Genomic DNA, 21466 nt, shown 5'->3' with positions numbered 1-21466 from the left:
CTAGAAAGTGCTCTCGCCAAAGATGTACTTCTCGTCCAAGAATGACAAGAGGAACTTGGCTACCATGCGGCCGGTGTAGTTCACGGATACGTCGCGGGGGAAAGGGTGTGCTTCGCCGTTGCCGTTGGGCAGGATCGGGTCCATCGTCAAGAAGTCGAGCTCGATGTCTGTTATCATGGTCAGTATCGCAATCCACGCGCGAACGATGATGGCTCAGGAAGAACAACTTACAATTTTCGCCCGAGAAAAATTCCCTGAGACGCATGACCATCTCCATGGCGGGGGCGTCCATTTCGCCCTGCTGAAGCCATGAATCGTCCACCAACGGGTTGAATGGTTTGGTCGACGCATCCCGGCTGTGCGTCTGGTAGATCTGATGAAACTGGTACGCAAACTGCTTGAACGGCATGTTCTCGACTTCCTTGTTGATATTGAGAGCATCCTCTCGCTTGTATTCTGGCGTCGTGTGGTTGCGCAGACTGATCTCGTTGAGCGCAACCACGAAGGTGTCGGCTGCCGTTTCAACAGACTCCATGAACAGGCAGAGAACCAGGAAAGCAGCGGTGCACGGCGCCCACTCTCGTCGTGATTTGGGCTTGAGGGATTTGGAGAAGTTTTCGAAAAGTTGTTGCATGTCGCGCAGCAGCAGATCGTCAATAACGGCCTTGATCTGTCTGTTCACCACGCGAGGCGTCACCCACGGCACCGCCTGCGGTACAAGACCGGAGTCTTGGAGGCTCATGACGCTTGGCCTGGTGATGCAGAGGTGTCGCGTCATGATGAAGTGGGCGCTATATATCGCGAGAGCCTTTTTGACAATTGTTGACTGAGCATGTTAGCAGCATTCTCTTCCGGCCAAGGGATCGAGAACTTACCTCAGACTTGCTGGCATAGTTTTGCACCACGTCCAAAATCCTCTTTGGCAGATCGGTATGTCGAATCGATTCTGTCACCCGTTGTGCGTACCCAGGCTCAGACGAAATGGCAGCAATGTATTCCTTGGCCTTCTTCCTCAATGCGTCTCTCTGAGCGGCAGAATCTAGTTCCAACACCATCGGCGCAGTTCCTCTTGCCTGCAGATCAACCCTGTCCTTGCCCACATGTAGATGGTAGTGCTGTTGGACGTCGTCGGTGATGGGTGTGAAGAATTTGGCCCGGACTTTGAGCGTCGGGGTCAGGCCGGAGAAGAGCTCAAACTCCCTTGGTGCAAGCTCCTCCATTCCATCGAGCTGGACGTTCTCCTTCATGAAACTTGACATCTGATCCTTGCGAAAGTGCGCTCGGGTAAACTCGGGGAACAACACGGTCAGAAAGTCAGAGAACTGCCAGCAAATGACTTGCGGCACCTGGGCCGCGAGCTTCTTGCAGTTCTTGCAAGGCCTCTCCTTGTCGCACTTGACCTTGCGGCTGTGACAGCAGAAGCAGGCCCCAAGGCGACGGACCTGAAGAGCGTTCTGCTTTGTGGCATCGGCGAGAGGTCCCTTGCGGCCGCGGGGATTCGTTCGCATGGTGTCGAAACAGTCGTAGAGGTTGGCCTGCCCGGCGCGTGCGGTAATGGAATTGGGCGTCATGATGACAAACTTGCTAGACGGCTCCGATGTCTTCTTCTTCTCGACCTTGCCGGTTATAACTTTGCGGATAGGGCTCGATGACGAAGACTTGTCGCCTTCTGGCTTGATGTCAGGCGAGGTCGGGCTTGAATGATTTGGGCTGGCAAAGGCAGAGCCCTGTGACGACGAGAGGTCATCCGTGACGAACATAGAGCTGCCATTGTCGACTTTGAGATTCGCAGGGTTCCAAGGGGCCGGGTTGGCATTGGGCTGAAAGGACTGTGAAAAGTCCAGCTCGAGATCGATATCTTGCTGTTGATTGAAAGTCTCCAAGCCTGTAAGAGGTACAGTGTTGCTCTGAAGTGAGTTGATGATGGACGATGTCATCTCTGGTGAATAGATGGTCAGTTCAACTGGTCAAGTCACCAAACACGGTACTGGATGATACTAACCGTTCAGATCCTGCTGTGAAAAGAGATACTGTTGAGGCGTCAGAATGTCGGGATTCTGCCCGCCGGCAACAAATTGACCATCCGCCGACGGAGCGGGAGCGAAGGCCTCCGTCTGATCAGGGAATCCCGGGGCGGAGTAGGCGGCTTGGTCAAGTTGATCGAGGTTTAGCGGAGACAGACCCGCATGGTCCGAGCCGGCGAAATGGCCCACGACGGCGTAGCCATTGAGACTACCGCTGGCCGGGCTGTGAACGATGCCGACCGAGGACGCGTACGAATTCATGTCGAGGTGTTGCCATGTGTCGTCCGCGTCGGCGGCGGTCTCGATGTCGAGGGGCGAGTGAGGCGTCCCTCTGGAGGATACGGACGTCATTTCGGCAGGCGTCCGTCCGGTTAGGTAAATGGTTGGAGAGATTGAATCGATGCTAGCGATGGGTAGGCGTTCGTGGATGCGACCCGTACCGTCTGATGTCCAAGCGGCCGTTGAGCTCAAGTCGATTGATTTCGAAGCGCCTTTGTTGTCTGGAGTTGAGAGAGAAGCGGCTACTCCCCAAAAACGAGGTGGCCAGTAAATACGTTGGGCGGCTCTGCTTACGCTCGCTCCAATTTTGGAACTGGCACGCGGGGGTCCTTTTTCGCACAGCTGGCTAAGCGTCTGCCAAGTCTTGCTCTGCGTCGCGGAAGTCTTGCTCGAGTCGAAAATCACAGGCGGGCAGCACGGGTACGGGTACAAGCGTCGAGTCGTTCACGCCGGCAGTCGTCGTAATGGTTGTTTTTTTGGATCGTTCTTACCGCTCTGAAGACATGCAGGACAGCAGGAATGAGGGAAAGAGCATAAAAGGGCGGCGAGCCAACGAGATTAAAACGAGTGAGTGGATGGCGGCTGTCTGTCACCCCATGTTCACTGGCACTCAGAAAGCGACGGGAGTCCGCTGTGCCGCAGCCAACGCAACTTCTCCCGCCCATTCCCGTATTCCCGTCCTGCAGCAGCAGCATCTTTCCTTCTATCAGCGCCGTCCGCTGCCCGCTGTGCTAGCCTGCCGCTGCTATTGCTGGAGCTGCTGAACAAGCTGAACCACCTTCACCCTCCGCCCCCATACGTAGCGCTAAGCCTGTTCAGGGACCGAGGGCGGAGACGGTGGGGGGAACGCTATGCCCGATCCATCACCGGCAGGAGACCGGCGCCGCCGTTCGGGACCTCCTTGCCACACCGGTGACCGATCCCGCCGTCCGGAGCCATGCAACGGTGCATCTGGTGTTGAGCACGCGGAGCGTAAGACCGAGTCCATGTCGCACTGTTTAACTTCAGAAGTTGAGAGTTTGTGTCTCGAGAAGATGCGCGCGAGCAGCAGCGGCTCAGCAGAACCCGTTGGATCCGTCCTGCCTGCCATGCGCGTCTGTCAATCGGCACTGTGCTTCTGGCAGTGTTTCCACAGCTCATAACAGTGCGAATTTCATGTTGCAAGAGAATGCTGGCAACGAAGCCATCGTCAACACGATGCTGAGAGCCACAATGGTATGTACGTCTGGCCCAGATGCTTTCGCTCGTACGCGGGCGGCTACAGTCGGGTTCGGCGCAGACAGTTATTCCGGGCCCCCTGGGTACGTACTGCGATCTTCTTACTGGACGAAGCACCGGCCGAAGTGCTCTTACTAGATTTATCTACTGTGGACCCTCTTATAGGGTGGGCTATGAAACTTCCTCAACATTTCATGTTGCAAGGGAAGGTACCTAGGCCACACCTTCCTAGAGCGGGATCCCACCTCTACTGCTGCTTACCTTGCTTTTACACACCAACGAAATTCGACCACCGTGACAGCTTCAACATTGTTTATCAGCCACTCGTGAGAAACAGCCTTCTTCCAGAAAAGACTACTTGACTTATTCCAGTCTGACAAATCCCCCCAGAGATCGACAGACAGGCTCGCATCAACGAACCGGCCCGGGCCCTGAACCCTTGGCCATCGACCACCAGCCATCAACCGCCATCCTTCGACATTGCATCCCGCTCCCAGTCGATATCACGGCCCCGACAGCTATAATATCAAGCCTCCACCAGCCCATCCCTCAAACCAACCTCCCACACCGCGCACCCCCCAAACCCCCCTACCATGGGCTCTTTCGCCTCGCCGCTCGCAACATGAACCGTTCCCAACAGAGAACTCCACATTGTTTCCCCCAAAGAACCCCCGGATATCCAGACTACCCGCCACTTACACGGGGAAACGATGCTACCTCGCACCAGCAACCGCACAACTTTCAACAACACGACTTCCCTGTCGGATCTTCCAACTACAACCTCGGGACATCAAAAATCTGACGATCTGCACCGTCTACTCGTACGACAGCGATGGATCGCCTGGTTGCCCCCGCCTGTCTAAGTTCTAGCGCGCGGTGCTTAACTACTGCGCAGAAACCTTGGTGAACACGCAACAACCAAGTATACACAACTACATGCCATCCATTTTTGGCACTGCGCAGCCGACGAACCACGTTCGGCCGCGGAAGCTAAACCGCAATCGTGGCATGCCGCCCGGCGCGCCGCCGCCTCGCCGCCTCGCCGATGCCGTTTGCCCTGCGATGGGTCGGCCTTTGATCCAGGCGCAAGTCAGTAGTCGTCTAATCATGTTGATTATACTCTGTTGCTCCGCTTCAGCCGGCATCCTGCCGCATTCCTTCGACCTTTATGTTCATGTTTGCAACTTTACAGCAAACACTCTGAAGGTTCAGCCCTTGAGCTGTCAAGGCATGTCATCCAAGACAGGAGCAACGTGAGAGGCCAACTATAGCATCGCCGTCTTAAACCATCCCTCAGTTCGCATCGAAGACGAAACTCCCTCTCAAACAGCGAAACAATGATTCAAAATCCGAGTCCGAACTACTTGGCACGACACCCTCACCATTCGCTAGAAGACAAGCACGCACCACCCTCGTCAAGGTCAGCCTGGTCAAATATCTTCCTGGACGAACCCCCTTATCCCATGCTCTCCATCTTCCCCTTCACCGCGCAGCTCTGATGCCCTGCAGCCTTGGCTTACTATGTACTACCGACCCGATCTCACCTCAACGTAATGGGCAATCGTACCCCAAGATAGAAGCATCCCACACAAAAGCCGCGGTCCCATCGCGCACACACCCGTCCTGTCCTGGCACACACTCACAAACCTTAGCTGCCACATGCTCTGCTTATTCAACCCATAGTCAGCCAAGATTCGAAACCGCCTTCTATCGGACTCTGGCGCTCTTCCAGAATCCCGCTCGTCTTGCCCCGTGCTTCTTGTCGTTCTTCATCAATTCTGCCACCCCTTCTGCGGCCGAAACCCTTGATACCCGGCTCAACCTTCTTTACTTGGTGGCCATCGTACATACAAGCACCCTTCACCTGCAGAAATCTAAACCGTCCCGGCAGGCGACGACGCATTTAAAGGGCAGCAAACCATAAGCAGAAAAAGGCAGAAAAGAAAGTAAGTCAAGACGCCTTGGTCAGGATGCGGTGCCATGTTTGCCATGTGCCCGTTTGCTTGTCAGTCACCCTCTTCACCAGAGGGTCCCCACCACCAGACGTTGAGCCTATGATGCCAACAATGCTACTACAACCCATCATCAGAAACTATAACGGCCTACATCATAGTAATACTCTACCCTTCGGCCTTTATGCTCCCTGACGTAAAGTCTTCAGGGGGGGAGAGGAGGGGTACTTGTGCCCTTGCAGCGGCGTTAAGTAGCTTCGCGGGCGCGGAAGACCCTCTCCGTCCTCATCCCACCCTTTTGCCAAGTCGTTCACATCATGTTCTGCACCAACTTGTCTTCAGTAGCAGGACCCCTGGGACATGCCGCATACTTCGTAGGTAGCATACAGATTTTCGCCCCTCCCTCCATGTTTCCCCGGGTGATCCATCAAGCGGGATGCGACATCACAGTCTCTTTCAAACCCTAGCACTGGCGCTTCCGTTCACCAACCCCCGGTTCCTTGGTTTGGCCGGGCACAGAGGGGAGAAGAAGAACCAAGCCGCCAGCGATTGCAGGTGCCCCCGTCAGGAGTGAGCCCCTGGCAGGTCTCTCCCACCAAGGCCAAGCCACCCGTCAGGCACGGAAGCAGCGTCCTATCGGCTGATGATCACCGGTTCATTTCAGCCCAACGACGTTGGCCGTTCTCCCCGACGCTCCGCAGGTGTGACCCGATACCACATACGGGGGAGACGGAGGAGACCGCTGCTTGAGTCTCTCTTGGGCCCTACCCCCTTCTCTTTCAATTCCTAGATACGCACGGTTCAGTCTGTTTTCCCGTTGAAGCCAAGTGGTGACGTTCACGACATTTCACGCCAGGGGCCGCATCTTGAACAATTCTCGAGTTAAAATTCTTGGCCGCTACGTGAGAGAGTAGAGTAAAGCACAAGCCCAATCCTGGGCTGTAAGGGGGATATCAAACTACCAAAGATTCATCTAAGCCGCCCCGAACCAAGTTACAGAAAATAGCAGGCGTTAGCGAGGGAAGAAAAGGCTAGTAGGGATATCTGTCCAAATTTCTGCTCCCTCAACAACCGCGCTCGCGCACCGAGCAGTAGTAGTATCAAACAGCCGACCCTGTTGTGTGTGGAGAGATCCCCAGTATAAGTAAAGCGTATCAAAATCATCGAGACAAACTCCAAGACCCCTTCACGCGCCGTGGCAGTGCAGGAACAGAGGAAACAGGGAGAGGAAGGGGGGAAAGAACCAGAAGATAATAACGATGTACAGCAAGACAAGAGGTTGTCTGTCTCCTCAAATGACCAAACCCTGAGCGCCCATCGCTTCCCTGTAGCATGCCAAAAATGCCCTTTTCGCTTGCGAATCCAACTCGTAAAGGGGGGGAAGTAGGGTGATAAAATTCTCGTCCATCTTTCTCTTTCTCTCGCTCTCTCGGCGAGACTAGTAGCAGTAGTAGTGGTAGTAGTGACAAAAAGCTTGCCCGACCATGGATGTGAGCATCATTACCATTTCCATACAAACAAATAAACAAAAACAAGACACACACACCCGCTTGCCAAGTGATGGGGAGGGAGCTAAGCTAGCTGTGGGCTTTCCGTCGTGGTCGTGTCTTTTGAAGGGGGTTTGGGCTTCTCGTCCATTCGTGACGCCCCCCGGTTCCGTATCAAGTCATCTACACTCTCTCTTCTGTCCCCTCTAAGGAATGAGAAGAATCCTCGCCTGTTACCATATTGCAAATCCCAATATAAACACTTTCAAGTTCCGTCGTTAAGTTCCGTAGATAAATCGTTAGGGCCCCTTTTTCGCATCGTCGAAAACTCAAATCGCTCGTCTCATGGTTGGGTATGGTCAAGGATGTTGAGAAGTCCGATTCGGGGCAAATGGTGTGTGGAGAGTGAAGGAAGCACGGCGAACAAGATCAGGTTCTGAATCGTGTTGCCGCGCGATCCTGAATCTGCTTCTCCGTAGAAACGTATAGTCGGTCGAGATAGTCCATGGCGCTTGCGTCCTTTAGGATCTTGGCTACCTGGATACCCGCCGAAATAAGCTGTAAGATGTTGCGGTCGTCCTTCAGTGGGCGGCTCTGGTGCTTGGCTGCGTGTCGCATCTCTAGCGAGTTCTCGAGAATCGTGACGAACTGCTTGATCTGACCGTTGTACAGAACACGAGCCGGGATGCGGCGTTTGGTTGCCAAGCGCTTTAGAAGATAGACCCATTCCGTCCATTCCCTGTCTTGAGGTCGCTCTACAGGCCTCATGTCCTGCGTCAAGGGGATGGGGAACTGGTATTTCGCAACGAAGTCATAGGCGCACTGAGAGAGCCGGTCGTTAACCTGTGTCAAAACCAGATCCTGCTCTTGGACATGCAAGTTCGTCGGAAGGTGTGGCAGTTCGCGTTCTTGCATGGCGATGTACTCGGGGGGCGGGCGGGCGAGAAACTGATGCGGCCCGTCGAATTCGTCCCGGTTCGATGGTCGACGTTGAGGCCGACCCTTCCCACTCACTTTGCCTCCCTTGTGTGGAGGCGTCGCACCCGTTCCATTCTCGAGTGAGTAATCAGAGAGATTCGGAGAGGCGATGATATCGTCGACTGAGTCCGTCGGGGAATATCTTTCCTGATGATCCCAGGCCTGGGAGGCTGAGGCCGTACCCTTGTACGAGCCATAACCACCGGCACCACTGGTGCCGTATGTTCCAGATGCTGGCCTTGATGATCCGTACGCCGGGGCGGCAGCGGCAGCAGCTGCGTGAGGATTGGTCCCAATCGGGAGGTTGTAACTACTGGCTCCGGGAGAGTATGTTGACACACTTGAAGGCTGGGTGTTATTTGGTTGCTCCGTGGAAAAGAAAAATGACAGAATGCATCGGCGTCTGTTTCTTACCTAGATGAACGGTAGTAACCATTCTCAAACCCTCCGGCAGGCGAAAATGTATCGTTGTACATTGAACTTTTCTCATCGGTCAGTTCTCCTGTCCTTTTCGGGACGTCATGAGACTTGGGGAACGGTCCGTACCTCCGCGTCGAGTTCCACGGTCCGTTGGACATGGCTGATGGTCTGTAGGCAAAATCCGGCTGGGCCATATCTTCCGGGGGCATAACGGTAGAGAAAAGAAATCAAGCAACAGACTTGGAGGTTTCCAAGAAGTCCAGAGATGGAAGCCACGTGAAATAAGAATAGTCCTTGGGCGGGCAGGTCAGCCCCGGGTGTCCAAAAAAGAGTCCCTTGGGCTGTGATCTCCGGTCCAAGTATTCCTGGGAAAATGCGGCAAGATGTCTCCTCAAACACAAGGGAATCCACGATAACAAAAACGGTCTTGTTCCAGGATGGTACCCTTGAAGAAGTCCGGGTCGGATTGCAAGGGCGGTGTGGATGTTGGGGGGTAAAGCAGGTGATCGGTCCAAGAAACGGCTTGTCTCCACGACAGCACCTTAAGTGACTTATAAGACGCTCGGGAAAGGCTTTAGGTGAAGAGACACTAGGGGGGTTAGTGGAAGAATCTCTCTGGTCTTGCTGGAGCAAAACGGGAAAGAAGAAACCAACAAGTTCCTGGGATGGACGAGGATGGGGGAGCGGGCAGGATCCTGACTGTGGATGATTAAGTTCGGAATGGAGGCATTTTATGTCTGCTTGCGATGTCCCTCCTCGTGGGGCGTGGTACCGGGCGGCGAAAATGGTTGATCCCTGGTTTTGAGGGTTGAAGGGGAGGTGGTCCGTTGGGAAGAGTCGAGGCGGAGGGTGAACAGGGACCAGGAGAGACGCAAGCCGGCGATACTCGAGTAAAGATTTGCATTCGCCCCAATGACCAACACCACGGAGACGTCTTTGGTTTCAAGCAGACGGGTGCCGCATAGGCTAGAGGATACGTGACTGCCAAGCGCTGTAGTCGAGAAGGTTCGTCCGTCGGGCGTCCTGGGATAGATTGGGGTTCACCACGGTGTTGCCGCCCTACTGGAAGTTGGCATCCATCCCTTGGCTGGCAAGCCTTGCTTTTCGGATTTGCGAGGTGAACACGACAGGATAGGCGAGTAAGCGAACGAGGGGAGATCAGCGTGCCCTTTGATGGCTGGTGCCCTCCTGTCCCCTCTATTTTGGCGCGATGCCAGGTCGACTTTTTGACAGTTGGCCCCTCTCACCAGGAATACCCCAGATGAAAAACAAATCTTATGGCCGGGCTGTATTGGCTCGCGCGTGAAAGCCATTGGCCCTGCCAACTCCTGACGAAGTCGACGGGGCCAATTGTGTAGAGTAGGGCACCGATTGGGCTGTGACAGAAACTTTTTCTTTGCTGGGCTGGAGAATTGTTGCCCGAAAGGTCGGAGTAGCTTTTCGGTACCGGATGGGATGATTTGTGCAGGGCTGTACCTAGCGGGAGAAGAAGCGGTGACAGCAGGCCGGGTTGGGCACAAATTGGACAAACAAACACCGGCGGCGGATACGATGAAGAGGGGGAAGGGGACGCGCGCTACCGCCTGTATTTGTGAGCCCAACCATGCCTTGATGCCCACTTTGGTGAATTGGAGTTGCTTTTGGCGCATCATTGAATCAGGGACTGTCAATGACCGGCGAGCATCACAGGCATCTCAACATAGCCCGGGGGGAGGAGGGGGTTGATGGAGCCAATGGTTGTGTTGTATCCAGTGTCTCTGCCCGCAGTGACAATCCGGCAGTCGTCCTGCTGACGGGCTGCCAATTTTTCAAGACGTCGACCTCGAATAGAACAGTGCAACAGAGACGAAAAAGCTGGGGGGCCCTCGGTGACAAGTGTGCGTTGGACCGACGAATGATCTGACCTTGACGTAGCGAAGTGAAGCTGGTATTGTCTTGTCTTGTATTGGGGCAGGGAACCAGGGCCCAAGAATCCCAGAAATGGAGTTGATGGGGCTGGAGATGTGAATTGGGGGGAGACTTTTGGGGGGGGCAACGAGGGCCAATGGCGGGACTCAGTTGTGGTTTGAAGGCCGGTCGTTCGGCTGGCTGCGAGTGACTAGTGTCGTCCATCGTCCGTGGCATCGACTCGACATCGACAACCGCCGACCAGGCCCCAGGGCGAATAGGGCGGGATGACGTGCGCCTCGGTAAACCCTAGTATCCTGGGAAGGTTGTCGATAACCTCAACGATTCGAACTGAGCAAGAAAACCCAAGGGCAAAGGGCAAGCGAGGGTGGTCGGACGATCGCCGGCAATCTCTGTGTGTACTGTATGTGCATGATGTACGCGGAGGCAGATTTGATCGATCTCAGGGTGCAGTGAATGGCAACCGAGCGCCTCAACCCAACGATTGCGTGCGGGTTGGACAAGCTATTTCGTCTCTTGATGAGCTGTCAAGCGCCGCCTCGTGGTTTGCGGGGATTCCGCGGGACGATCATGTTGCCAAATTAAGATGACGTTGTTCGCTAGGCGTTGGCACTTTGATCAACTGCGCGCTTGTCTTTCAGCTCACATCTCAGATGCTCTCCGCACGACACGGTAGATGGACGCAACACGCCTTCACCCCGCGTTCTGTGTCGATGAACATGACTCCTGTCCTTCAAGGAGTTCGGGACAGAGGGCTGCCGTGGATTCTGCGGGCGACAGTGAGTGAGTATCCATCCGGTCTGTGAAAGTGTAGCACCAAGCCAGCACTAAACACTGAGGTGGAGAGGCTGTGCAGTGTGTGAGAGTGTGTGTGAGGGAGCGGAGGGAGAGCTACTGGCTCTGTGCATTGAGACAGGTCAAGGGTGGTCGGGTTTGCAGTATTGTTTCGCGTGGTTCCCATCGGCGGGTGTCTGGAGAGTCGAGAGCCAGACCGGCCGAGACGAACAGCGAAAATGTCTTGGGCAGACCATGTTTGCGGGCATTGAGCAGGCCGGGATGGCACGCATGGCACCGCGAAATGCGCATGACAAGGCCGAAATCACAGCCGGTGTGTTCCACTTAAAATCTGGCGATTCGGAGGGGCGTGACCGGTCACTTTTACCGTGGGTGTCAATGCGGCCATCTGTTTTTCGGCACCCTGTCTCGACCCCGGCGCGACACAGGGCACCTAATCGAGCGCCCCCGTCGCGGGTTCCTGATCGGAAGAAATTATCCGATTGTTGTCGGAATGACGGCCACGGGCCCTGGTGGTGCCTGGTGGGTGGAAGCGGAGCGATCCAGCCAGCGATGGAAGCATGTTCGACGATGTTCGATGCTCGGGCATGGAACAACACTATTTCACGGACGTTGCTTGAGCGTGCGAATCTGACAGACCAGGGTCGACGCTGATGCCAGAGATGACGCCTGGAGAGGCCGATAATTGCTTGTGGACCGTTTGCTGTGTTTGGATTAGAGCATCGATCTCCTGTGTTTTCGGAGATCAGATGAATAGAAGAAAAAGAAGGGGAGGAGGACAGCAAGACTCTGTGGTTGGCAAGCTGCAACTTCCGCAGACGATGAGAGAATTGCCGTGCTATCGTGCCTTCCTAGGGTTTCGCATCTGAAGCGAGAGCAGCAGTTTCCGTTTCCAAGACGGAGGGAGACGGCCCTTCTCCAGGTTGTGGCTTCTCAGTCTAGATGCCAAGCCACACCGAGGTTGGGTCAACAAGTGGCTTGAGCTTGGCAACCTTACATAATGGTCAGGTAGTCACGGTAGGCAACCCCACCAGATGATCTCCTAGCTTTCCCATTGGTTGTACCTTCATGCACGTCTCGTGTAGCAACTCCCGCTTGGCGGCCCAGGCCAATCATCATCATCGTCAGCAACGCCTTCGTGCAGGCACCGCAAGCAGGAGGCTGAATAAAATGAAGAAACACGTTCTCCGGCCAGAGGCTTCCTGTCTCCCGATCTCATCTCCCTATCACGAGAGCTTTTCCCTCTCGCATCACCTCACACTTGTCCTTCGGAGCTGACCCCCCCTCCCCCCGGCCTGGTCTCATGCACCTGCAAGATCAGTCGAGATTTGGCCCGCATAACCGTCGTCATTTCATCAAGCATGGTCAATCGGCGTCGCTTTAACCCCCGGGACTGCGTGGAGCATCATTGACATCGAAACGTACCTTGGACTTGATATGGCGCCCCCGAAGAACAGAGTCCGCAAGTTCCACCGCCGTAGCAAAAACGGCTGCTCGACATGTAAGCAGCGTCACGTCCGCTGCGATGAGCGCAAGCCACTATGGTATGTCCTTCCTTATCCCTACCTTGTCTTCACACCTCCCCCCCTTTCACCTTGTTTATGCCTACCGTCTTGGCGGAGACAACGCCTGTGATGAAAAGATCGATCCGGACTCTGCGGGTAAAGCCCAGCAATCGACTAACCAGCCCGCAGCACCAACTGTCTCCAGACGGGCAAGGACTGCATCTACCCCGACCCCGCCACTGATGCCGAGTCCACTCCAGAGTCTCGGGCCGAGTCCGAGTCGGCGGCCTTGATCCCGGTCGCGGAGTCGGCTCGCCTCGTCAACGTCCTGTCCCATCAGCCATTCGCCGGCTTCTCCGGCGACTATCAACTCTCGGAAATGTCGCAATGGCTCTTCCATCAATGTAAGTCATGTCGCCCGCCGCTGTTATGCTACCTTCCTGACCACAAGCTCAGTTACCAACTTCTATGTTAGAGGACAGACTCCCGTGGAACGAGGCCAGAATCTGTGCAGGTAGGCGATCGACTTTGTTTGCGAATCAGATGCCGGCTCTGACATGTTGGGCAGTGTTCAGAGGACTCTGTTGCATCCAGGTCTGCTTCATGGCTGCCTAGTGGTCGCGGCGTGCCAGTGGGCCTGGGTCACAGGATCGCTTGAGCATGTCAAAGTCCCCTTTCTCTACCACAAGGCAGCAGCATACGAGTTCGCAAAGAAGCAGCTGTCAGAGTCTGAGACTGATGTCAGCGACACTGCCGTCTTTGCTATTGCAACACTGGCACTTACTGAGGTATACCGCACTTGGAATCCGGAAACTTGTGGCCAAACCAGTACTGACGGACCATAGGGTGCGGTTGGGGACCTTGACGCGTCATCCAAGCATCTACGCGGCCTGTATAGGTTAACACTCCAGAAGAATGGGTATAATCTGATGCGGTCAAACTTAGCGCAGCAGATGCTGGATATGTAACACAAGTCCGTCTCCGGAGGCGTGCTGGATCTCTATAGCTGACATGAATGTAGGGCAGGCGACCGTCTACGCCGTGGTGAAGTCCACGTCATACACGACGCCATCAGTGCCGATTTCCAGCCAAGCATCATCGCTTTGCTCTTCACCTCGCTATGGGACATGGAGAGCCTACCTCCACGACAGGCACCGAAATACGGCTGGTGGGAAGGGGCAGAGACCCCAACGGACTTGCTTTGGCAGGACTACACCAAGAATCTCAACTGGGAGCTATCCCGTGGCTTTGACCCCGAGCGCAATATAGCTACGATGTTGAACGGTGATCCTAAGAGCAGCCGCGCGAGTTACATCGCAACGTTTTTCTACCTCGTCATGGCGGTGAACGACAGCGAGATGGACTGCGTCTTAACGGTCTGGCTGCTTGAGCAGCTCATCGATGACGTGTGCGACAAAGAAGCAGAGATGGTGGCAGGCTCCTTCAGCAGGAGTTTGTGGTTCTGGAGTGCCATGTTTGGTGCGGCCATTGCCAATTCAGGCAGGCCCATTACTGACACAGGCAAGCAACAGCTGGCAAAGTGGAAGGCTGTGTATGCTGCGAAACTCTCTCTAGCTAGCACCGTGATGCATATAAGCAACTGGGAGCAAGCCAAAGCCGCTCTCGCTGAAGTTGCGTGGACGGACGGATCGGATGCCGAAAGTCGACTGCGAGATATCTGGCAAGATGCGATATCAGATCGACATACACAGACTAATGTACTCGATATGAGTGGTCGCGGTACTGTTTAAGATGCATCCACTCTCGCTTCCAAACTCATCGGCGAAGTCCTTGGAGATAAGCCTATTTACACCGACACTTTATCGCCGTTGTACTGTCGCTCGATCTGAGGATATCATCATCACAGAGGCGTTGGCGAAAGAGCAGGGTTTGATACCGGAGGAATGTTTTGTCGAATCCCGAGACAGCAGTTGGTCGGGTGGTGGTGACTGAGTCAGATAGCCGGCACACCGAGATTTGGATCTGCGCTGTGCGTCGGAAGCACCCAGGCCGGCGGGCGCGCACAATCACCTTATTTGCAATAGTGTATTTCGGCGGTCCGACGGCCGAAAGTAATGAATCACTGTAAATGGTCCAAGTTGTGAAGAGGTTCCCACAAAATCGAGGAGACGAAATGCGATTCCAAAATCCGTAACACGCCGTCGAATCTGCCAGGGGAAGATCGCCAACTCTCCGAATCCCCTCATCTTCTGACTGGGGATTCGGGGGCCTCAAGAGCGTTTGCCGAGGGTCGAGCGCAACAGACTTTGCTGGCGCGAAATCTTGACAGGGATTAGATGACGGCGAGTTCCCAACCACCTCAGCTCCAAATTCCAGTGAGGGAGAGAAGCAGTGGCGGAACTTTGTCGGTACCTGGAAGTTCCAGAAAGTTTCGGTGACTGGTGGTGTAGCTCGATGTTGCTCGTCGCTGGAAGTTGCAGGTCACGTGTGGTTCCAGAAGCCACCATCAGCATTTCCCCTGAGTCAAGGAGGAGTTAAGCACTCCCTAGAGCTGTGATACAGATGCATTAAGGACAGAGATGAGCGATGAGTTGTTCCTCGTTGCTCTATGCGTACCCGTTGGCGCAGCTGGCGTTGCGTGTACTTTATGCGTCATCAGGGTGGACTCGGCAATGTTGACGAGGGCATCGCAGAAAACAAGGCACGTACTAAGTACGGATAGAAGCTAGCTAGTCGGGAAAGGTTTGGGTTAGAGGCTGTGGTTGAGAGGTCGTTGATCAAGACGGGTGGCTTGGCTAAGGTAAGGTTGCGGGTGCTTGTTTAGGGCCACACGAACGTCACGGTAAGGCGGTCGGGTGTTTCCAGGAGGAAACAGCCGGAGCTCTATCCGCCCGCAGTCAGCAGGAAGCTCAGGTCGGTTGTGAGGACGGCTTGGGAAGTGTCGACGTCGCTTCCCTGCCTCTCGTCTTCGATATGTATGACCAGTGGGAAAGGTGAGGCAGATCACCAGGACGGGGTAGGCGAAGGTGAGGAGGTTGAACCTTGTTTCCTGTCCCGGGGGAAGGAGGGAGGGCAGAGATCGAGGCAGTTGCTTCCGAGTGAGGTGGTCTTTGTTTGCGCTTCGATGGCCAAGGCTGCTTGCTGTCTCGTCCCATCGTTAATGCATCCGCTCGTCAACGGGCGCTGTCGTCGCACATTGTCGCCCATTTCCCAATCCCCCACCCCTCGTCCCGTGTCTGGCAACGTCAGCTTTTCAGCCATCTCGCATGAGACGACCCTTCAACACTGGTTCCCCGCATCTCAACCGCATGCTGGCCTCAAAGTCAAGACCGGCCAGCTTCACCATTGTCAGACCGTCAGCGTCTATTCAGACAACTTGTGGAGCTCGGGGCAGCTTTTCCATCCAGCCCAGCCGGGGAACTCGGAGATGGACGGCGACTGCTGCTGCTTCGGCTTGCTTATCCTGATGGCCTGGTTGTCGACTCGGATTCTCGGGATCGCATCACGGCGCACGACAAGCCATCGCAGTCGCGGCATCTCGCTCATGATACGATGAGCATGACAGCTGAATTAAGGTCGCAAGGTGACCACCTGGCCCCACGCCGCATATTTCTCATGCACTACGCAAACGCATTATCGCAAAAAGAGTTGCGAAGTGGTTGGCGTGGACCGCTTCCGGTTTGCCAGCGGCAGCAGCAACAGCAACAGCAGCAGGCCAGTTGGCAGTAACCGGTCAATCACGTCGCGAAGCACGTTTGCATCTGATGTCTGGCCGTTGCTGTCTCGTGGGTGGAGGAAAGTGGTCTGCAATTAATAGAAGGTGGGTGGTGTTGTGATTACGGTGTGGTGTGCTGCTGCCGGTGTGTGGCCGGCCGACCACAGCTCGATCCCCGGACCAGTGGCCGTTGGACACGCCAAAAGTACTGCCGTCGGATGAGGGAAAGTCGAGATGGAGAGCGTTGACCGGTGTGTGTCAGCGACTGCAGCTTGCCCTATCAAGCCCGCCGAGACCAACTCGGGACTACACACGTGAAGCCACAACCGCCAATAGAGCAAGCAACACGGTGCTTGATGGACGACGACAAGACTCGAGAACGAGGCACTGACGGGCTGACAAGCCGGCCTGGCTTCCGCAGTTCCCGCCCGCGTCGGCGGCTTTGGGGTGCGACTACAGACGCCAATGCAGTCCGGATTGGCTCTGGCTCGTCCTGCTGCGTCTTTTTTCGTCGACACACATGTCGTCCTTCTCCTCCTCTGCCCGGTGGGCCGCTTCGATCTTCAAGCAGACGGCTCTGATTGATGCGTCAAAGCGTACGTCGACAATCGCGCCATGACTTTTTTGATGCTCGACGAACCTACTGGAAACGGGAGGCATTTACGACGGATGGCGCAAGGGAATAGGGGTTTTGGGACGGCATGGGACGGGCGGGCGGCTTGTGATGGGATGGGATGGGAAATTCGGAACGCGCGCAGACGGGCAACGCAACGCAAGGCAGGGCAGCGCAGAGACACCAAGCTTGATGGGACGAGCAAGTTCCGCGCGTGGTGCGGATGGCGGAGAAGATGAAGGGCTCGCAGAAAGCAAGCATTAGCCCGTCACGACTCGTCCAGCCTGCCGCCTTCTTTTCTTTTCTCTGCGTCCTTCTGGCTCGCTGCTGGCCCATGGCTGGCTTCGTTTTCCCGCCGAGCACGCTCAGGGTGCTGCACGGATGAGCTGGCGTTGCAGCCATAATCCCTCCTGGCCGGCACGACTAGGGGTTCCTCGCACCGCGATAGGCTCAGGGTCGTCTCCTGTGTCCACCTGCGGCCCATGTCCAAGTCAGCAGAATCAAGGCAGAAGGCCCAGTCACCGCCAACTTCCACTCGGAACGGGCCTATGACAGGTGCAGTGAGCAGTCAGAACAAGGCCAGTTGGCTAGCGCCATGTAATAGCTCGAGGGCCTGCTGCGGCCATTGTGACGGCCGGCAGCAGCAACACGACACATTCGACGTGCATTCTCTGCCAGTCGGCCTGTGTTGGAGGGCGGGAGTCCAGACACTCTGGCCAGGGAAAGGACACGGCTTTCAATAAACACGGCGGCAGCGAAATGAGACTGATTGAGACGCGAGACGGGCTGGCGCTGGAAATGAGTGGTGGACAATCAAGACCAAATACGTATCCATACGTATCATTGCATGCTGCGCACGTATGTGATGGTGGTTTCTTGGCCTGACACATCAAGCACATCCGCCCTGCAGAATGAAAGGTGCCAATGCTTCGGGAACAGGGATCATGAATGCCAGCAGGGCATGCGGCATGGCACGCACGACGTGGAGTCCACCCCGAATCCTCCCCTCCCCGACCGACCCCCTCGCAAACCTCATCTCGTTCGTTCGCTTCTGCTGTGCTCTCAGAAGCCTTCGTCGTCGTCCTGCAACATTAAAACCCGCTGACCCCCTCTCTCCCTGCCCAACGTCGCTTCTCTTCCCTTCTTTTCAGCCCAACCCGCAAGAACATTCCTGCCCAAGCATTCTGCCTACTGCAAAGCTGATCCTTTTGGCAACCCAACAGCCGCCAATTTCTCTTTTTCTACCCGCCTACATCCCTTCCAACCCTTACACAACAGCAACCCTACACAGAAGGTCAAAAAAGATCTTCCCCATCTTGCCACCCAAGGATCATCCCACTCGACACCAACTCGACCTTCCCATTCCACAGGAACTCTGCAAGCAGCTACCCGCCCGGGTTATCGCTCTTGTTATTCTGTACACCGACACAGCTCATCCGAGTTGACTTTACTGCCCCGGATTGCATGATATACAACCCAAGGAATCAATGACTGCTCTTGTTGTTCCGCGCCCGGATATGCCTGGCTACAACCTTGACCTGGACGACGTCCACACACCTTCTAGGTATTGTCTTTTCTTTCTCTGTTCCCAGGGTGGTCCATTGTCTTTTTTGAAATCCTGTACTGCAAAAGTCATGTTTGTTTCATTGCGTCTGCTTCTCAGATCTCGCCGGCCACGGAGGCCTTTTCATACAGGACATCTCGACCCAGGATTCTTCAGCCCAGGACTTCATCCGAGGATACTTGCCAGGACTTTCTCTCTCTTGCCCGGAAACTTCTTCCCTGGAATACCTGCTTGACTTGCCAACTGGATGGAGACCGGTGTGCTTGGGCCTCGCCCTATGCACTTTGTCAAACCGAACGGTCATCACACAAAGAATTATCTATCATCACATTCATACCACGGTTAGTATCGCCTGCCGACGAATCAGGATTTTGCAGCGACATAGACCCATTGGACGTTTCGCGAGAACTGGATTTTCATGCCTGGCTTTCTCCCTTGAGAACCGTGGGTTTTTTACTCCCTGGATTTGTGGACAAGGTCTCGCCCGAGACTAGAGACTGCCCAGTCTCGCATTTGGATCGGATTCCTAGGATGACCGCTGAAATAAACACTCCGTGTTTGTTTTCCCGTGTACCTGTCATAGCTTAATTCAGCTCATGCTGGTCACAACCCGATATGGACCAAGGCTTATCGCTCCTTGCAACTTACGGCTGGTTCCGTCTCTTCTGTTTATGGATTTCCCTTTGCTTCGATTCTGTTTCTGATCTACGGACTTCATCGACCTTGGCTTCCAGCCTTATGGACTTTGTCTCGACCCATTGCCGCGTTCAAACGGACTTGTTACTTCAGATGGACTTCAGCCTAAGGATTCTATTGACCCATGGAACTCAGCTGCACCAAACGGCACACCTCGGCATCAGGAGACTATTGAAATTACCAACTTCGACCTCCACTGTGGGAAGTATGAGATGACCGAACCAAGACCCATGCCTGGGTGCCTGGAGAACAACGAGGAGCCTCGAACACGTACATGGCCGCAAAGGACTTTCATTTGTCTTAGACCTGCCGGACTACCAACTGGATCGACCACCGCACCTGACATCCTGGACTGCATGATACATTCCGGCTTGATCTATATGATCTGTGCTCACTTGGTCTGTCAGCACGAAACCCCAAATCCGTGAGATAAAGCAACGACAGCTAACATGACGGGTGCTACAGGAACAAAGTTGTGCCATGTTGAGATGTTTTTTCATTTCTTGTTTTGCATCTTAAAAGATTAGTGGTGAAACAGAACACTAACCTCCCCTTCAGCGACTACAGCTTCTTCCACGCCGGCATGGTGCCCTCAGGAATGTTTTCCTTTTCTTCTCAAACAGGACCATCGGACCCCTTGAGTGGTTCGTGGGAAACGACAGGAGAAGGTGCACAGAACTTCCAAGACTTCTCAGACAACGGATCTGCCCACCCGGGAGACTCCGAGGACTTTTCTTTCCAAGTTGAAGGCCACATTACGCCCCGAGGACAAGGACAAGCCGTTGAGGACCTTCAGAGCAAGTGGACTGCTCGCGCACCTGCCACGACCGTGGCGCCTGTCGGTGGCGAGCCGATGAGGCGGGGAACTTCAAGGAGTTCCACTGGAAGCCGCAAGCAACACAGAATCTCCAAGATCACATCTCCCAAGGCCAGACCCAGAATGACTTCTTCTTCTGCGTCATCTCAAGTATCCGCACAGCTGTCCTCCATGGACATCACGGGTAATGCTACTGTCTACGGACCTCAGACCAACGGCCAGTTGATGGACGTGAACTCTTACTTCCTGGAATCGGACACGGGCGCCGTCTCGTCCCAGTGGTTTAACTCCATGGAGCTCGGAATCGTGGATGGCCTTCCATCCCAGACGGACATGACTATGCACGTCGTGCCTGCTCAGATGCAGCTGGACCCTGACTCCAGCCTTGGAGCTCACTCTCCTTCTGCCTCCTGGAACTCTTTCAGCCCCGCGGAATCCCAATTGTCTTCTCCTGCTCAGACCCCTGAGGAGTTGTGGCTGTCCGCCCCTCTCATGTCTTCGCCTTCCCACTCGGAGCACGTTTCTCCCATCATTCAGAGCCAGTCTCCTAGGTATGTTCCTCAGATCAGCTGCTCCCTCGAGCAAGCCTCTGACTCGGCATCAATCTACAGCGCCAACGGCAAGTTTGGCCCTGAGCTTATGGGCGATGAACTCTCTGGAAGCGTCCTCACTATCGTCGGTGATGCTGCTCTGCCTCCGGCTTTCCCTAGCCGCCGCAACACCAACGACGGTGACTCTGCCCGGGACCACCCTCTGTACAAGAACGCCACTCCTCAGGCCGATGGCCTGTTCCACTGCCCCTGGGAGGGAGAATCCAGCTGCAACCACAAGCCCGAGAAGCTTAAGTGCAACTATGAGTGAGTTGAACCTTTTTGGGAACCTGCCAGCATGTCCCTTTTCCCCGTGTATGACTAACGATTGCGTCTTTCCCCTCTACAGCAAGTTTGTCGACTCTCACCTGAAGCCCTACCGCTGCAAGATTGAGTCCTGCGAGAACGCCCGCTTCTCCTCCACTGCCTGCCTTCTCCGTCACGAGCGTGAGGCCCACGCCATGCACGGCCACGGTGACAAGCCCTTCTTGTGCTCCTATGATGGATGCGATCGTGCCATGCCTGGCAACGGATTCCCCCGCCAATGGAACCTCAAGGACCACATGCGCCGTGTCCACAATGACAACGGCGTCCCCGGATCTCCTAACACCGCTTCCAGCGGCCAGCAGGTCGCCAAGGGCCGCAAGCGCAAGGACGCGCCCAAGGCTGCCCCTGCCCCTGCCTCCCGCAAGGTCACTGCCAAGGCTGCCATCGTCGAGGCTGCCATCAAGGAGGAGCAGTCCACCAAGCCCCTCATTGACGAGTGGATGTCCCACCGCCAGGCCTTGGAGGACCTCGTCCGCGGCTTCACCCAGCCCGAGGATGTCAAGAACCTCCAGCTCATCAAGGATGCTCACAACCACCTCTCTGCCATGGGAAAGATCGGACAGACCCTGAGCCCCCAGCAGGCTCCCTTCCACGGAAACTTCGTCCAGGCCGGATGA

General features: G+C 55.2%; 4 protein-coding genes across 4 annotated transcripts; 2 read left to right on the top strand and 2 right to left on the bottom strand.

The window, feature by feature from the left end:
* COL26b_002973 (uncharacterized protein) lies at window positions 1-2375 on the bottom strand (the record flags this gene model as incomplete). Its single annotated transcript, XM_053175879.1, has 4 exons — window positions 1-167; window positions 232-826; window positions 876-1885; window positions 2003-2375. The coding sequence occupies 4 exons, from the start codon at window positions 2373-2375 to the stop codon at window positions 1-3; spliced, it is 2145 nt and encodes a 714-aa protein (XP_053040308.1).
* A 5014-nt stretch (window positions 2376-7389) lies between these two features.
* On the bottom strand, window positions 7390-8516 carry COL26b_002972 (uncharacterized protein; the record flags this gene model as incomplete). The annotated part of the gene is made up of 2 exons (XM_053175878.1): window positions 7390-8213; window positions 8420-8516. The coding sequence occupies 2 exons, from the start codon at window positions 8514-8516 to the stop codon at window positions 7390-7392; spliced, it is 921 nt and encodes a 306-aa protein (XP_053040307.1).
* A 3982-nt stretch (window positions 8517-12498) lies between these two features.
* Window positions 12499-14317, top strand: COL26b_002971 (uncharacterized protein; the record flags this gene model as incomplete). Its single annotated transcript, XM_053175877.1, has 6 exons — window positions 12499-12605; window positions 12756-12970; window positions 13023-13080; window positions 13135-13354; window positions 13412-13485; window positions 13588-14317. 6 exons carry the CDS (start codon window positions 12499-12501, stop codon window positions 14315-14317), a joined length of 1404 nt encoding a protein of 467 aa, XP_053040306.1.
* A 5381-nt stretch (window positions 14318-19698) lies between these two features.
* COL26b_002970 (uncharacterized protein) lies at window positions 19699-21466 on the top strand (the record flags this gene model as incomplete). Its single annotated transcript, XM_053175876.1, has 2 exons — window positions 19699-20789; window positions 20872-21466. 2 exons carry the CDS (start codon window positions 19699-19701, stop codon window positions 21464-21466), a joined length of 1686 nt encoding a protein of 561 aa, XP_053040305.1.

The sequence above is a fragment of the Colletotrichum chrysophilum genome (assembly GCF_026319265.1).
Source record: "Colletotrichum chrysophilum strain AFK26 chromosome Unknown scaffold_15, whole genome shotgun sequence".
Taxonomy (NCBI): domain Eukaryota; kingdom Fungi; phylum Ascomycota; class Sordariomycetes; order Glomerellales; family Glomerellaceae; genus Colletotrichum; species Colletotrichum chrysophilum.
This window is presented reverse-complemented; position numbering and strand designations above follow the sequence as displayed.